This window comes from Haliotis rufescens, unplaced genomic scaffold (genome assembly GCF_023055435.1).
Source record: "Haliotis rufescens isolate VD_foot unplaced genomic scaffold, xgHalRufe1.0.p SCAF_6, whole genome shotgun sequence".
NCBI lineage: Eukaryota > Metazoa > Mollusca > Gastropoda > Lepetellida > Haliotidae > Haliotis > Haliotis rufescens.
This window is the reverse complement of record NW_025964334.1, coordinates 55,085,745-55,105,354: the sequence shown is the minus strand read 5'-3', so window position 1 is coordinate 55,105,354 and position 19,610 is coordinate 55,085,745. Positions and strand designations below refer to the sequence as shown.

Genomic DNA, 19,610 nt, shown 5'->3' with positions numbered 1-19,610 from the left:
GTATATCGTGTAAACGTAAATTAAAAAATTATTGTGTCATACACGCTATCATCCAGTGCCTGTTGGCTAATATGACTAAACGTGGTATTAATCAACATTGTAGATATCGCTGCAATGAAAGTGCATCAAAATGCTTTGCAGACATTTGTGACGTCATTAGTTACCATCACAGTCAAATGACATCACTAATGGCTCTGCTACTGAAGCTGTAAGCCGTACTTTTTCAACCTAAAATACTACTTATTACTGTCTACAAACTGAAAAAGTTGGAAGAATGATGTTGGTTGATAAATAAAATCTCTTGAGGGTGAGGTTACTCCAGAACTAGTGTAGATTACTTTTGGTCAGTGGATAATGTATTGATTTATTAGAATTTTGGATTTCGGCAAGCATCGTCCGTAGGGGGTCGTTTGGTCGGATTTAAAGGATTCGGGGCCTGGGTGGGGCTTTGCGAATACTATCCGACCGCGGCAATGTTAGACAATTCCATTTGATGAAAAGGGGGTTTGAATTTGATCTTTCCCACATATTCCCACAATTTTCATGTCGATTATCTGTCCCTTTTCTCCCAATACCTATTGTCATATTGCTCTCACTTTCCAATGTGATTGTTTTGGCAGTCCGTTGCCCAGATTCATCTATTGGGAACAACTCACTTCCCTCTCAAAAATAAAGTTGTCAAATTAACGACGTCATCAAGTGACGTCATGATAGAACAATGTCGTGAAAAAACATCGCTTCGTTCTTCTTTTTTCTTTGCGATTTATCTCGTAGCTATCTTATTTCATCAAATATATGTCAATTTATCATTGCTTTGTCATAACGTATCCATGTCCAACCAACAGCATACACAAATATCGTTGTCTTCGACGTACAATAGAGTCATAATATATGATTATCCTTTGGTCTGCACTATTTCTATTAGATAAATCTTGTTTATGCTCATTGTAAGCATAGGGACTGTACATTTTATTTTCACCTTGCATTTTCAGTTGGAAAATAATTCAAATTTAATAATACAACTGAACTTAAATTTGGGTATGTTGTAATAACCTAAGGTTGCGGAGTGTGGCATTAAACAACAAACAAACAAATTACAATATCCGTAATTATGTAAACAATGCCAATGTAAAAAATAAACACAATAATCTTCATACCTCTTTCCATATTTAATATGAAAACATGATAACTTTTGATTGTAATAATCTGAAGGAATAATAATGACAATACTATCATAATTATTTTAAAATGTGTTACTAATCCTTAATTTAAGTAGTCCTCCACACTTTACATTCAGTGAAGAAGCCCATGAACATATAAATTATTTAACATCGTTGATGGAAATTAGAAGAACAGTTGGAGTAAGACGTTCGACCGAATAACATCATTTGCTATTAGCTAATACTACAAGAAGGAATGCCTGTCCAGGATATGATCCCTTGTGAGGTTGTCTGCATCTTCCCCGATCAGACTGGTAGTGAAGGCTGAAGAAGCCAGACAGTCTTCCATAACAAATCAATCAATGATGTTGGATCGTACTCCGCAAATTCTGGAAGCTGGGCGTATTTCTGCTCTGATCTCATTTTAAAAGGTTGTTATAAATCGGAATCTTTCCAATTTCAGCTGAATCAACTTCTGTTTTGTAAATAGGTTGTCGGTGTTTGGTTCCTGGTTTTATAGTTGATATGATGCCCTTCCCATGGTATGTGTTATGGTGGTCCAGTGTCCTGACATTATGATTGTCAGCAACAAATTGTACAAATCTGCAGGAAGTTATGTTTTGCAGGTCTATACCCTGGTTCACAGCAGAAGAGTATTCAAACTTTTTTTTACATCGGAGTAAGAATTGCAAAATCAAAGACTTGAAAGGGAGTCAATCAGATATTTAAAGGCAACGTGATGATGAAACTGCATTGCAATTGCTAAGCCAATTGCAGGGGCCTCTGGGAAGGCGTGGTCTTACAGCTGGGGCAGTAGTCTATCCAATAGAGGCCAGTTTCAAGTAGAAAGAGGTTTGTAGTAGAAGTTTCAATGATGAGGGAAGATATTCTTCATTGCCCAAAATGTCAGAAATGTCGTCTAGTGTGGGATATGTGTTGGTTTGGACATTCATTTATTTCATGTCATTTTTTTATAAGTTTAGATGCTGTTAGTAACGGTCTCAATTTCCCTTTTCAGAATCTGCACGTCATGGTTTTTGAAAATGTTCTTGTAATATCATTGATGCTGTTGTTCTGAGTGTGATAACATTTGGTTTCCCATTTATTTCCGTTACGAAAACTCTGTCACCAAATTGTACTAGTAGTTGTTGTTTTATGTAGGTAAATCCATAGGTTTCAGTATCACCTTGAAACTCTTGCATCTTCATTATTAGATCTTGAACTGAGACCTGTTCATCATCAACTTGTTCCAGGTAGTCTGCTGTGTGTATCATCTTCATGGGAAAATTCATTGGGGATATCTGTGTTTGTCCTAAAGTTCTCCAAGGAAACAAAAATGTGTTTTCCCCTCAGTTCTTATTTTTTGTTTGTTTCAAAGGCCAATTATTTTACTTTTATACAAAATAGATACAAAATGACTCCTTGTGATACCAGCTTTCATTTGATATCTAGCATTATATGGTTATACAAAAGATTAAACGTTAAATTTTCGGACTTTTTTTTAGTTTACATTGATTTACCCCCTAAAGATCATACCCAAACTAAAAAAGATTCCTCAACTTAGATTTTCCGCGATTTTTACTATTTTGTGAGGGACGCCTTCTGTACATGAAACAGGAGACATCATTTCTGTGTCAATATGTGGTTGATTAGGTAGGATTTGACACTATATTGACCGTACTAAAAGGCCTATCCTAGGACTCCAAGGTAAAGAATGATCTTCACACAAAATCTTGTCTTGATGTAATGCCCGATACAATGTGAGAGATGAGACAGGGACGCGCCCGCTCCACCTATATAGACCAAACACCTTCCAGAGCATTCTCTAACCCTCCACCTCAGTCCACGGTGTTAACAAATAATTCGAGCATTAAATATTATAACTTCCTCACCTCTGTTTACATTATATAGAACAACACATGTATATTCCCGACAATATAAATACAATACAATGCATTTCTACCGAATCTCAACAGAAACAATGTAACACAGTTGCAATCATTGTTCAACACTACTTTATGACAATACTAATGGTCAGGGATAGCTGCAAAACAAATAGGGATGTATCTTTTGTAGTTTTCCTTTTGAAACAATACGTGACATAAGGCATGGCGACATAAACATTAGCTTTACTTTATATTGACTTTGATTAATATTTATCAGGACATATTCGTGAAGGTTGATTTTTCTCCATATTCTGCCGACCTGTTGTCATTGATGCTTTTAACGTCATCCGTTATATCAAGGCCCCATGTGTGTCATGGGGCTGTTTGTGTACACGTAGAGTGAGGTGGTTGATTTTAACGCTGCTTGAACAGCATTCCCGTCATATCACGACGCGTCAGGTTATTGCGGGAGGAAAGCCTAAAGTGACGCAGCTGTAAATGTAGAAAGGGAGTATTAAAGAAAGTTATCTACATCGTTATTGACAATGACTTTGATCAGTATATTTTGGCAGATATCATTGTGGGGACCATGTCTCTTAATGATTACATCGAATACTGACATCTGAAACAGCTTTGGTGTGGGTTTCATTTCTAGATTTGTCAGCACATACAGTGCTCGTGTGTGTCACGAAAATGGTAAACGTTTGCGTCACTTCTGGCTCCCTTCCCTCCATGCCGTGATATGCTGAAATATATTTAAAAAGTAGACGATAAACCAAACGCAGTGATCATATCAAGTGTAATCATCAAAGTTGTTATCAGGTATGTCAATAAACATCAATGTGTTGCTCAAGTACTCGTACTTTTGCCCTTGCAGACAATCATCGAATACTGACTTGTCATCAGCTGGGATCAACTCCCCTGGATTGGTGGAACACCTGTTCACCCGGTGAGTCACAAATACTTGACAGTGCGCGAGAAGATGTTTTCGGTCACACGTGACCTGATCACATTTCATTCCCTTGTAATTGTGCATTCATCACTCACCTGACCACCTGTAATATAAACGCAAACGCCAGAAAATAACAAGTCTCGAGTATGCGCGGAAACAGATTAGATTGCTCATAAACCATCCTGCCAGAAACTACAAGGTCAATAAAGTTGAACTTGACAAGCCAATGCAGCCATATTGAAATACGCGTCTGGATTGTCTCAGAAAAAGATATTGGGAAAAACATGTTATCTGGTTTCTCTGCGCTCATTTATAATTATTTCAATTCAATAAATATAACATTGTATAATTTTAGATCATTACAAACAAAAGGAGAAAGAACCATTGATCATCCTGTATAGTTCTCAATACAGTTATCATATGTGTGCCAAGTCGGATGTACTAATTACTTTGCTAAATCTTAGCCAGGAGCCTACTATTAGTATGTGTTTAAGGCTATTAACAAGTTGTTATAACAATGCTACATACTAACCTCTTGGTTACAGAGGTACTCGTGGTCTTCTAAATGATCAGGGAGTATGTGTAGGGTTAAAAGGTATTTATTCGAATGAGCGTGGAGAGTGTACTACAAAGTCGTCCGGGTCTGCCCTAAAACATACCTAATCTAATAAAAATATCATTGGTAAGGACAGTAAAAAGGTACAGAATAAAACTAATAATACATTTTGATTTCTAGTTCATTCTTTCTGTCAGCAAATCCCTCTTGATTACACTTGTTATAGAGTTAATCATGCACAATTAATGAAACATAAATACCATACCTCGTCTCAGGGACGGAAACTCGACCCTCAGACAGTCTCTTACAGACGTACAGTGAATAGACCTGCACAAATAGATATACTATATAGACATATACCATAACCACAGTTACACTAACAAGTATGGAATATAAGCATTATAATTTATCCAAAATACTATACATACATGTATATACATGATACATAGAGGTTATCACGCGAGTGTGTTTGGGAATGGTAAATATCCTGCATTAGGAATAAACATTGTATTTAGCGAGCCTTGGCGAGCTAAATACATAGTGTTTATTCCTAATACAGGATATTTACCATCCCCAAACACACAAGCGTGATAACCTCTTTATCATATAATGTCATTCTTTAATTCTGTGCTTTAAAATCGCTTTCCCTCTCTCACAAACATTACCGAAACATTGCGAGTTTTCCTGGAATGCGCGCATTAATATTTATTACGTCACAGGGTAAGTGATTAGTCAGTCGGACAGTAGCCAATATAGTTCCAACTGAAATCTGTTTCTTATACAGTGGCGAAGCAACTTATAGGCAAAACAACAGTTGTTTTTAATTGCCTTTCGCGGCAATCAATCGGTCTGTCCGCTAGAGTAACTGCCCTTTGTCAAAGGGAAGCTACTCTAACTCTAGTCTATGAGACGTCACGGCCACGGTCAGACGTTGTTGACAGTCGGTCTGTCCTTTCATAACGTTAAGAAGTGTAGTCAGATGTACACACAGCGACAAAACGAAACAAGGTAACAGTTCAAACATATTTCGGCCAAATCCAACCATTTTGATTTGTGGAGAAGGTTTCAAGCCACAGAGGTCTACAAGCACAGATATGGCTACTGATCCCGCTTGGCTAGGCCTCGTGCCCTCGCAAAATTGTTTCGAAATTTATATCTCGAAATTTACCAAAACTTATAAAATGCCTTAGCTACGTCACAGTTAGACACTGATTTTCAGTATATTAGACTGTTCGTTTGATAATGATAGCAATAATCCCTGTAGTTTATCCAGATTCACGATGGTTAATTCTGACTCGATCGCCGAAAGACGAGGGCGACGCCATGCTTGTTTATAAACAGTGAAAGTAGTCCTACTTGACCTTTGATATTTGCATCTCTATCCGCATATGACCCCAACGGATATCATTTTTATCCGTTGGCTTTATCCTGCCGAGAAACCTACCCATTATATGATAAATATACATATATCAATTCTAATCAGTTTATATGAATATAACAAAATGACAACACTTGACTTATATGTCAATCAAATATACAAGTAAGTTGAATTAAAGTATCATTATACAATGCTGGCTAAAATACTGTATACAACAACCATGCTAAGAATACATGGTTACCTAACCTAAATTTCCAGATAAATAAAGTAATAATTAAATGAACCTACCCTCTGTGATGCAGTTAAGAGAATGTGCTGAGAACATGTGCAGGGGAAATATGCCGACTGGCCAGTTGAAGTTCTGACCACGGTATTCACATATTTGAAGAGATCATGCAAGACCAGGGAACAATTAGACCCCAATCACAGGCCAAGCCCGTGACCGACCCGGTGACAACAGCCATGAACATATAGTGAGTGAGTGAGTGAGTATGGTTTAACGCCGCTTTTAGCAATATTACAGCAATATCACGGCGGGGAACACCAGAAATGGGCTTCACACATTGTACTCATGTCGGGAATCGAACCCGGGTCTTCGGCGTGACGAGCGAACGCTTTAACCCCTAGGCTTGACTTGACTGAAGTTGATGTCGTTTCTGAAGTTGTTGCAGACTCTAAGTGGAGACTTTCACAGGTATTAATGTTGATTTCAAAGGATATATTTTATTCTGTGCTTTTGTGTTTTATATAACCAAAATGAGATGATGCGAGTGGACCTTTATTTATGTCATCCTAGAAATTGCATTAAATATAAATTGCCTTTTGAGCACTACGCCGCTCCATTCCACTAGATTCTTATTTTCTTATCTTTGAAAATGAATCTAATATTGCTCTTGGATACATCAGGTGAGAAGCACGTTGCTTCATGCATATGTATTTTGTTGAACCGTCAACACATTTAACATAACATCCTCTTTGTTACCAACTACAAGGCTCAGTATATACGTTATTTTCTGAAATATTTTAATGTCTTAAGATTGCTAATAGTTAATAGAAGTGTATCGTGTATACATACCTAGTTTGCATTTAATAAATACGTTTCCATACATAAAAGTTAAATATATTTCCTTTGTTCATATAGGACTTTGTATGTTACAGGTCAGTGATGGGTTTCATACCAGGTGATCGGTGTTCATTGGTGAGTAAATACTTACAAATGTGACAGTAGCTGTGTAAAACGTAAACCAATAATAATCCAGCAATTACAAAACTACTAAAGCTAAAATGTAAAGTGATCTAAGATCTTCTTTTTTGTCGGTATTGTCTAACTGCACCTTCTGTACCCTGGTTGAGATTCATATTCATATTATTTGAATACTTATTTGACACAAGGAAGATGCTAAAGATTATGAAAAGCCGTTAAATCATTGAGATCTTTTTTTAAATCATTGAAAGTAAAAGGTATTGTTTACTGCATAAGGTATAAGGTGATATCATTTGTTATATATTATGCATTATTTAGTAAAATATATGCAATTTAAAATAACGTTAAAAGGGACGACACATAAATACATAAACATCTTAAACACTACAAATACTAATTGAAGGTTTGTGAATCTGGAAACAGAGGAGCATGGTAGTCCATTTGTACCGTCACCGCCTGTCAAAACGGAGTTGATGTTTGTTTTTATCCAAGAACTCAAATTTTCAATGTAATCAATGAACATATTCATTATTGTTCAAGAAAACTAAAGGACTGTGGATTTGTTTCTTGATGACTTACCTGTATGGCACAGGTCAATCAGCTTCAGCAGGTAGGTGCATCTAAATGTTGACTGTTGCATCTGTGAAGAATGATGACTGAACAGATTATTAATCAAAGAACGTTTGAATTGTCTTTGTCTTTGATTTTGTTGGTCGTTTTTTTTATCATTTTACATGTAGTTGTTATTCTTGCAGTTGTTGTACTATACTCAACGCGTCGTTTGTCTTGTACTTTGACTCAGTGATTTGAGATACACAAACGCGACAAACACTTTCCACTGCTATACAAAACCATGTAGATATGTGGAGGACACATTTGTCAAGTCAGTGACACAATGATGCCAAATGATCAGGTGAACAGTTGACTTGCCTTGACAAGTGGATGTGACGTGTGCCAACAGTGGTGCAGGATAAACTCTTTCGCTACAACCTGATATCATCACTATTTAATAGTGATTCAAAAACACGTGCTTATGATACACTAGTGGTCGGAATCATATAATGGACACTGCTTTAAGCAGAGTTTTCTTATAAATATGGAAAGGATTTTTTTCGCTCTGTTCCCTATCTGTGTTCTACAATACTGACGAAAACAATCAGCATCATCCCCACCTTTGACGCGTGGATTACAAGTGATTGCTAAAGAACGCTTTGTTTAGCTTAGTTTCTCCACATCACAATATCCTGTTGCAGTCTCAAAGTGGCGCTAGAAGGATGAAGCGACATGTCACAGACTATTCGAATCCGTGTCACTTGCTAACGTGTTACTTTACACTATACACGTGGCTGAATGTTTATGATACCAGGACTAACTCCCTCCATTATTATGCAACAATCTACTGAAGTTGCATGTTGTGAGATGAGTGACAGCAGGTCAGACAAATACTGTTTGGGTTGAGTGGCACTAATTGGATAAGTTCTTAGTTCTTAATTCAATTCTTTATCCTCATGAAACCACCAACGGTGGTACAAGAGTGTGTTTTACAAACAAATATATGTTCAATAAAAGTGGTCATTCAGTCGGGAAGAGTACATTTAAGTATTCTTTCTAAAGCATTTGTAGACACTGGAAATAAACTTTGACAAATTCCTCATTTCTGCTACTTTCGTTGTACACGGTAATTGTTTGAGTTTATAAAGATTAGGCCATAAATAAAAATGTTTGGGTATGTATTTACTACGGATTGTATCGAAGGCTTGACATCCAAATAGATAGTTGGACTCGTCAGCAATAACTGTTGAGTCACAAAGGTTACAGGTTCATTCTCTTCTGAGTATACCAAACCAGCAGCTCGTCTCTACAGGTAAATTATGGTTACATGTTCTGAAAATTAGAAGCGGGAAATATATTGTTCTTGGAAGGAGGAGGTATTTTTCAAAGGATGGGACAGATTAAAGTAATTTATAGTAAGTTCCCTTGGCACTTTAGCAAACAGTACTCTGCCCTTATTCTGTAAATTGATCTTTTTTCACATTTACTACACCAGCCACTTGTATAAATATGCATCAATGAACACATGTTATATGCGACAGTTATCAAATATTTATTATATTATAAAAAAATCTCCGCACTCAATGGCCTCGAGCGCTCTGTTTGGTAAATATCCCCATGTGCGTTTGTTATGGTGGGAGCAAGGACCAATCACAGCACTCGACGCCATTGAGCGCGGAGATTATTTGTCTACTTACGTGACTAACAGCCGCGACTGAGCCAGTATTTCCATAAAATCACTCGATATAGGTAATAAATTGCCAAAAATGAAGGTTTGTGCGAGCAGGTCGTATTTGGAGTGAGGTGGGGAGGTATTGTGAACATGGCATGCATATATTTCCATTTAAGCCGATTTCAACTTCGGCCAAGATTGCGCGTAACGTACCTTGTCTATTTATATATATGGGTCCAGTGTTTTAATTGTATCACTTTCCTGTCTCAGGGGCCTGTGCCATAGACGCATTACGTGTAGATCGCAGAAATATGAATCATGCCCATTTATATTCACCATAACATTGAATGGTGATTCTTAAATATCAACAAAAGTTCAAAGAAAAGATACCGAGAAACTTGCATGTGGCATGTTGATTTATCGTCTATCGTTTCCGGGTCACGGGAGCATGCAAGGTCAAACCGATGAAATAATACTCCAATTATATCGTCAAAGTCACATTTTTATTTCATATTAGTGGTGATTACTGATACTATGTATTGACTTATGTTTTTACTGTATGTGAAAGGCGAAATATTTCAAAATTTACTGTAATTGTTTTGGTACTAAAATTAATCAGTGGATAACCCCTGTCTGTGACATCACATCCGGTGACCTTTGCACTTACTGTAATATTGCTCTCAGAATTCACGATCTTTATTTTCGTATATCTCACGTCATATTAATTCGAAAATGACAAATAAAACATCCTTCGATTGAGAAGATCGCAAAGGCATATTTATAAAGGCAATGTAAACTTTGTTGATATTGAAATAGCAAAAAGTTATTCAGAGGTCGGGCGAAGCGCGCCATGTTTTATTTTTGGACGTCTGCCAGCATCATGACGCGGGTTGTCTATTTTTGTATATCGGAAATATTCAACCAAAATGCTTGAACTTAGGATTAGTGAATATCTATGACATTAATTGATTCCTGCAAAATTAACCCGAGTGTTCGTATTTCTGCAACCCACATGATGACCTCGAAAATTAAGTTATTTTTCTGTTTAACGTTTAGATAATAAATTTACTGAAATGGTTCATAATTTACCATCGCGCTGTTGTTTGCCAAAAAAAACCCCGATTTTTTACTCAATTAAAATTAAGATATCGGAGATATGATTATTGAAATTAACTTGCACAAATGTTACGATGTTAAAAGGTTCCTAGCATGAAACGCAAACCACCTTCATTAACGGGGTAAGTTCAAGAAAATTTTAAGATTGTGTGTTCGCTTTGGTCTTAACCTTGGTATGATTGAAAACATCGGGATATTTTAACATAGTACTGTGTAGTTTAGTTTTATATCAGGAATAAATGTGCAAAATATTTCTTCAATTGGCCCTTGTTTAATGAGGCACCGAATGTTTGAAATCACCTCTTTAGAGCGCCTTATGCTAAAATTAATCCAGCAGGCAGGATAAGAAGTGTGAAAATAATTCAGCAGGCTAAAGGTTAAACATAAAATGATCAGCCCCTATTCATTTGTCGCCTTTTCTGTTTTACTTAACAATTACAGAGGCTTTTATGATCCATCCAATCAAACAAGGACAAATAGCAGCTTAATTGTACCTACATTATGTCAACCTGATAAATGAGTGTATTTGCTATGAAGTTTACCTATTGTTGGGCTTGAATTTAAGATAAGAATGAAATGTCTAAAGCAAACAAAAGCTGCATTAAAAGAATCTTTGCCAACACAATATTAAAGAAGGTTTGTCGTTTCCGAACGAGGGGTATACAATTTGTGGAATCTGGTAGGGTACAATGAACGGCTCGGCTTGCTGTGAAGGTACCAAGCTGAACTCTAAAGTCAAATTTGATTTCTAATATATCTGAAAGAGTGATATTGACCTTAACGGTTCTGTTGAAGAAGAACAAACTCAACTTTACGTTCTCGATGATTCGTGACTGTAGGTGTGTTTTGTTATACAAATATCAACCCAATTTATATGTCAGATATATCTGCGTATGAACTTATGCCTTTCTTTGCTCCATTATTGATGATTATGTGTCCAACTACCAGAACAGGTAAAAATACAAAAGTCGCCTGAAAGTTTGCGACATTATTATCTTCTTTTGTAGAATCTTATTTATGAATATTTATTCTATCAAAGGTCAGATGACCCAGCATTGGTGTCACTCACCTAAGCGCTTCCTGTAAAAAAAGCTCACTCGTACATTTTCGATGATTCATGAGTGTAGGTGTAGTTTGCAATTAAAACATCGACTCAATTCATGTGACAGATATATCTGCGTATGAACTTATACCGTTGTAGGATACTGTATTGATGGTAACTTTTATACTGTTTGGTAGGAAGTGAAAACAGTAAGGTTGTCAAAACCTAAAACGAAATGTCAACTTTGTGTTATGATATAAATAAAAGATGCTTATTGGGTAACAAGCTCCTCCTTTGAACTTGAAGAACAATGAAGTACATATATGTTAAAGGGTGTCTATACGACTGCTATTAGTTTGCTTCACTGTGAAAAACAGTTGTGCATAGCCCTAAATATTTTCGATTACATACGACAATCCATCTGGTCATTTGTCAGTTATCAAGTACAGGTAAAAGTCCAAAAGTCGACTGAAAGTTTGCGATATAAATATCTTCCTTTGTAGAACCATAGTCCTTATTTATGCATTTGTATTACATCAAATTGATAAGGATCATGCAATGATGTCACTGTCTACTCTGTGCTAAATGGCCCTGGTTATCACCTTCAATCTGGTACTGACTTATCCCAGTTCCATTGTCTATATTATGAGTGTGAGAATGAGAATTGTCTTACATAAATAAAAACTCTATTGTATCAATCGTGTAATTTGATATCAACGCAAACACTCGTTGTTTATTCAGCACAACTTATGTGTTGCCGTTAGGTTAAGATGACAATGAGTTTTGGTAATTCGTAATGTGATCACCGTCACAAAAGGCTTGAAAATTTAGCATGTTGTCTGATCTACGAGGACTATGGATTGATTTTCAATTACCGACATGACGACAAGGACGGAAATTTAGAATAAGAGCCGTTAATAATTGCAGAACATATACAAAGAATGTAACAAAGAATGCGACAATGTAATCAATCCCTCTCAAAAACTATCAACGTCCACTGTTTGGTGATCGAAAACTGAACTCACGATGTTGCGCTATCCTGCAGAATGTTAATTCAAATACAGCCAAATGTACCAGTAGCACTGTTGCTGTCACTGTCCCGTCAGGTATTTCAACATCCATGTTTAATGTTTCCCAAGGTATCCAGGCTGGAATGTCTGGCTTATTTTAAATTGGTAACAGTAGTGTGGACATCAGCAACAACATGTACCTTCGCAATTGAATTGAACTTTGGGCAGCGCCTGATCTAGGTCACGGTTGATTCTATTTGAATGAAGGGGTCACGGATTGGTAATGATCTCACCACGCAAAACTAGATCCTCGATCAATCAATGTTATGTTGTGTCCCGGTTATTTTGTACTACAAGTACATATGATGTCAACATTAAAGACCCAAAAACACGTAAAACTCGTTCAGTTATTTCAATGCCTTAATAGAAATCATACTCATTTATCGTGTTTTCTGTTTTCCATAACGATTACAAGTTTTTCGTTGTACACTTCTATTATACATTCGGCCAAAAAAGGACAAACGGCAGCTTACACGTACCTAGATTCTATCAACTGTGTATACTTGTGTTTACCATCTATGATGTTTTCCCATTGTATTTTCCTAAGTGAGAGTAAGATACATGTAAGAATTGGACGGTTACTAAAAAGAATAAGAGCTGCAATTAATGAATTAGGACCAACACAATATTAGAGAAGTTTTGCCAGTCCCGAATGATTGGTCTACAATTTGTGGAATTTGATAGGGTGCGAATAAAAGCGACAGAGTCCTTGAACATGTGTCGATTGTTAAATTTGGAAATGTCCTCAACATGTCTACCATACAACCTTTTCAAAGCTTTAATGAGGCCTTGAATGTTGTAACGCTGAAGGTGTGACGTTTATCTTAGTGCTTCAGGTAAGGATGAACAAACTCATTTGAACATTATCGACGATTCGTGAGTATACGTGTATTTTGTAAAAAACATAATTCTACTCAATTCGTGTGACAGATATATCTCAGGATGGATAAGCATTATTGCGTTGTATGTTTCAGTATTGATGCTTTTGAGTGATTTGGCGAAACCTGAAACGAGAAATAAGCTTTTTAATATAAAAGATGCATATGTTGTTACAACTTTCTCTTTTAAACTGTTAGAACAATCAAATGCACAACATTTGTTAAGGGTTGGCAATACGATTGCTATTATATTCTTTCACTGTGATAAACAATAGTGTACGGCCCCAAAGATGTTTCTAATACGTATGGCGATTATGAAATCATATAGAAAACTAAACAATATACAATGTACAACTTCTGGACCTTACAGTTTTCTTATTTACCCACAGACGTCTAGAATGCCCATCCAACACTTAAAACTAAACATACATAAAAGTCAATCAGGCCTTTAGTTACTAATATTATATAGGTAAAAGTCTGCGACATAATTATCTTCCCTGCAAACTGTTTTACAAATATATCTACTCTGTGCTAAATGGCCCTGGTTATCCCCTTCAGTCTGGTACTAACTATTTTTCCCATTCCATTGTCTATAGTTTTGAAGAGTGAGAATGAGAATAAGCGTATCCTATCGTAGGCATTGTACATCTTAAATAAATACAAATATATTTGTAACTCAGGGTTATAAATTTGAAATTTGAATTCAACGCAAACAATCGGGCTTTTTAATTGTCATAGCTCCTGTATTACTGTGAGTTTAAGATGATCAAGCATTTGGGTAGATCGTTATCCGATTACCATCAAAAAAGGCTCAGACCACAGGTGCTTACAACATCATATCGTAGAAAAGGAATGTCTTACATAAATACAAATAATCCAATATTCATGTTTCACAATTACGCGAACAATCGTGTTGTAGTTAGCACAAATCATGTGTTCCTGTCAGCTGAAGACGATAATGCATTATGGTAATTCGTTATGTGATCACCGTCAGAAAAGGCTCAGACCACAAGTGGTTCAAAGTCCTGTTTTCTCTCACTGTCAGATAACTGCTTAACGATGTTGACCGCCAGTGAGGGTGAGATTACCAGTCCTGGCTACCCTGGCAACTACATGAACAACCTCAACTGCACGTATGTCATCGTGGGGGATGGGCAGACCGAGAACATCATCATAGACCTGGTTGAGCTGGACCTGGAATCCACTACCGACTGCAGCTACGACTGGCTCGTTATAGACGATGGTCCTATACTGTGCAACCCCACACCGTTCCATAAGACATGTGAGCATCGAATCTATCTGATACAACATACAAAGAGAGAGAAATATGAATCGCGTGATATGTGTGTGTGATCCGTCTTTGTTACACGTGTATTTGGTCAAATTATATCACCCGTTCCCGTAACCGGTATGAGGGCTATGTCGTTATGTCTGTGTGCTCTCTGTGTGTGACGTGTCTGTATGATGCGTTCATGTTATCCGTTTGAGTGATACGTGCATACCATATTATGTGTGATACCTATCTTGATGCGTGCATGTCATCTGTATGTGTGATACGTATGTTTGATGCGTGCATATCATCTGTATGTGTCATACGCCTGTGTGATGCGTGTATATCAAGTGTGTGTGTGATACGTCTGTGTGATGCGTGTATATCATCTGTATGCGTGATACGCCTGTGTGATGCGTCCATGTCATCTGTATGCGTGATACGCCTGTGTGATGCGTACATGTCATCTGTATGCTTGATACGCCTGGGTGATGCGTGCACGGCATCTGTATGCGTGATACGCCTGTGTGATGCGTGCACGTCATCTGTATGCGTGATACGCCTGTGTGATATGTGCATGATATCTGTATGTATGATACGTTTGTGGGATACGTGTAGTTATCTATACGTGTGATACGTGTATATCATCTGTATTCGTGATACGTATGTTTGATGCGTGCATGTGATTTATCTGAGTAGTACGTGCGTTTTACCTGTATGTGTGATACGTCTGTGTGATACGTGCATGTAATCTATATGTATGATACGTTTGTGGGATACGTGCATGTTATCTATACGTGTGATACGTCTGTGTGATACGTGCAGGTGATCCGTGTGAGTCATATGTGTATGTCATCTGTATGTGTGATACGTCTGTGTGATGGATGCGTGTATATCATCTGTGTGTGTGATACGGCTCTGTGATACGTGTATGTCATCTGTATGTGTGGTACATGTACGTCTGACTGATACGTGCATCTGAGTGATACGTGCATATCATCTGTATGCGTGGTACGTCTGTTTGATGCGTGCATGTGATTTGTATGTGTGATGCGCCTGTGTGTATATCAACTGTGTGTGTGATACGTCTCTTTGATACGTGCATTTCATATGTATGCGTGATACGTCTGAGTGATACCTGTATATGTGATGAATCTGTGTGTTGCGTACATGTGATCCTTGTGGGATTCGTGGAAGCTATCTGTGCATGTGTTCTGTCTGTGTGATACATGCGTCTCTTTGATATGTCCAAGTGATCCTTCTGTGCGATACATCTATATGATCCTTAGTGTAAGACTTTCGACTCTTTACCAATATAACTTATGTTTACAAAGGCGTTCACACATACTGATCAACTCCATCAATTTTTAACGATTATTGTAACAACGTTTTTGTTTCAGATGCCTTTCAGGATAGATTCGTCATCAAATTTGGAACTGATGTCAGCAACACCAGAAGGGGGTTTAAGATTCGATATTCTTTTGACAGTGACGCACACGGTATACTGTCTTTTTGCCTTAAAGGACATTATTGATTCGTAATAATCCTTTATCGTCTTTCCTGTTATCTATCACAATCAGTCAAATGTGTGTATTTACCATCTATAATGTTTGCCTATTGTATTTTTTACTAAACCTGTTTGACTTAAAGGGTTACTGAAGTTTCATTGAAAATATATTGGCCAAACCCATGCCCTGGTATTTGAGGCGTTTTTTTCTGTTCCCGATGACGGGTCTACAAATTGTAAAATTTGTGCGAAGAAAACAAATCGGCTTGCTTTGTAGGTACTAATCTAAAGACTAAAGTTCAATTTGAGTCTACTATAACTGAAAGAGTGGCACTGAACTTAACGCTTCCAGTAACGAAGAACAAACTCACTAGTACATTCTTGATGATTCGTGAGTGTGGGTTGTAAAAACTAAATTCGACTCAACTCATGCATCAGATATATCTGAGTATGAACAGTCTTAAAGCGTTGTTGACTTCTGTTTTGATGTACTGTTTAGTCGGAATTGAAAACAGTAAAGTTGTTGAATCCTTTTTTTATTTCCTGAAACATGCTGGGGGTTGGAATCGATTATGTTGAGGTCGAACAAACACTGTAACTCGAATTCTGTTTAAAATCGGAAGGATTAAGATATGTTATAACAATTTACCGCACTTTGTATTACAATTTGCCGCAGTTTGTTACAATTTGCCACTCATGCCTTTCAACAGGAAAGACAAAAATTGAAACAAAATCGTGTTTTTATTTTTAAACTTCATGTACCATGATGTTTCTTTGTATATTTGCAAATGAATAATATTTCATTACAATTTACCGCAGTGTTTATTACAATTTGCCACAATGTTTATTACAATTTACCGCAGTGTTATATTTTACCACAGTCTATTACAATTTACTGCGTTATAACGATTTACGTCGTAAGAGATGATTGACATACATTTAACCCCATGTTGCAGACAACTGCACTTCCATCAACTTAAAGACATTTGGACAGATATCGACGCCATGTTACTCCTGCAACTGTACCTACAACAACTGCACCAACACCATCATAGGCAACGGAAAGTTGCAAATACTGACCCTGGACTTCGTCTCTCTCAACTTCACGACCAGTGCTAACTGCGATCTCGGGTGGTTAGCAATAGATGGTGGGCCAAGGATATGCCCTTCAATCCCTTTCAAAAAATCCTGTTAGTAGAATCTGTATGATTTTCTACGTTGCTTTCTTTCTACAACTTCAGAGGTGACTTCTGAAGCGAATCAATACTTCTGAAAGTGTGACTAATTGTTATTTGAGATGCTACTGGTTTAAACAATAGTATATTTTCGAAAACGAAAACTGTATTCGTCAATAGTTAAATCTGCAAAACAAATATTTATTAATAATGATCAATGCTTTTAGAAAGCTCTGTTCATTGATGTGCCGTTTACTGGCTCATAAACTATTGTATAATATTACCTTAGTGGTGGTTTTCCGATGTGTAATTGCTCATGCAATGATCATTGATCATTGATCATTGATCGACAGTGATCCATTCACAGAATTTCCAACGCTGTTTTGCCTTTTACACTCAATAGAATGTGTCTGACAATCGAGACGAGTACTGGTTAATCTCTGGCATTGACGTTATATAAATTGTAATGGTAAAAATTCAATTATTCTCAAATTCAGTGTATCTGATAAATAGCATTTATCGAATAATACCTTAGTGTAGAAGTCGTATTTGATCGTATGTAAGTTGAACACTGGAATAAATAATATAGCCACAACTATCAGTCGAAAAAAACGATTAAAACGACAATTCAGGTTAATGCAATTTAGTAAAAGTATAAAAGTAATAATCTGGTAAAATCGTGTTCCATATGTTCTAAAAAAAGTTTCTACAATTGTTACTGCTTACATTTTTATCGTTATTATTGTATTAAAAAGACAAAGATTATGTGCAGTTAGAAATGTGTAGCCAGTGTCATTAAAAATTATATATTTCGAACGAAGGGAAGCTACTGTAGTCTGTGAGTTGGCAAGTTTGTTTGTCGGTCTTGTCATAACGTTACGAAATGCAGTAAGATGTCCACACAGTGACAAAATGAAACAAAGTAACATTTCAGACATATTTCGACCACATACAACTGTTTTAAAGTAGGGAAAAAGAACTGGGACTATGGGAAGTGATCATTTTACGGCGCTGGTGTCCTCGCTTACTTTATATCTTTAAAGTCGCCAAAACGTGTAAAATACTACAGCTACGTCTCCATTAAACTCTGATTTTTTGTATCTCAGACTATTGTTTGATAATGATAACAATCATTCGAGTAATTTGTCCATCCAGATCTTCGATGGTTAATTCTAACTCGATCGCTGATAAACAAGGGCGGCCCAATGTTTTTTGGCAAACACTGAAAGTATTACCTTCCTGACCTTTTATATGTTCATCGTTATTGGTATAAAAACCAAACGGACACCTTTTTTATCCATTGTCTTAATCTCATCGTGAAACTCATCAAGTATATGATACCTATCATTTATGAATACTACAATTACCATCTGTGGTACACAAACGAAGCACAGCTTTTTCTATAAGATGTATACCTGTATATTACAGTACATTGTTTTACATTTGTAAATAGCTTTAAAGCCCTTTTAAAAAGAGAGTCCCCTGTCCCACTAAGACGGAAGTCATAGGTAAGGCCTTTGTGCCCAACTTTATCAAAGTTGAGGTGAAATACTAACCCAGACTTGTCTTGTTTCAGATGCATTTTTTGGCAGTGTAGATATTGTGACTCGTGGTGGAAATCGATCCGTGGACTCTTGTGCTGGATTTGTTGTCAACTACGTTGTTGAAGGTAGAGTTGGTGTACTTGCTTTCGAATACATACTTTTGGTAAGAACGGAACATTAAACAACAATATCAAGCTTAGTTAAGGTATTGTTCATGCTCTTTGTACATATGGATTCCCCCTAAATGATAAAATAGCATCATTTTGAATAGAACAATATTTTTAAAACTGATCACAGCGTCATTAGAAGAGGGCGCATGGGCGCAAACGTAATAAAGGGTGCACTATTTGATTTCTAGGGTATAGGGGGCGTTTTTTGGTTTGTTTATAAAACGACGATAATACGATTCCTGATATTGAGGATACGTGTGTAACGTTTTCTTTGGTGATGGTGACAGGAGGTCCGCTACCTCTACTCCTGCCTCTCACAGGCCGTCCACCTGGTGACTGTCATTCAGCTACAGCCAAAACTCCTTGCAGCCTGGTCATGCGTTGCTCCTTCTTGTATCGTACCAACGGCTTGCTCTCTCTGCTGTAGCGTTAATCATAGCCTGTTTATTGTTACTGTCCAACCATGTGGGTGTTAAGG

The 19,610-nt window shown here is 37.0% G+C and overlaps 1 protein-coding gene across 1 annotated transcript in view; it reads left to right on the top strand.

Annotated features, from left to right (window-relative positions):
* LOC124146858 (cubilin-like) overlaps nt 1–19,610 on the top strand; it is a 275,948-nt gene that overhangs the window by 145,715 nt on the left and 110,623 nt on the right. The window contains exon 18 of the mRNA XM_048385784.1: nt 18,995–19,087. Within this exon, the coding sequence (XP_048241741.1) occupies nt 18,995–19,087 (93 nt within the window). The remainder of the gene's footprint in view (nt 1–18,994; nt 19,088–19,610) is intronic.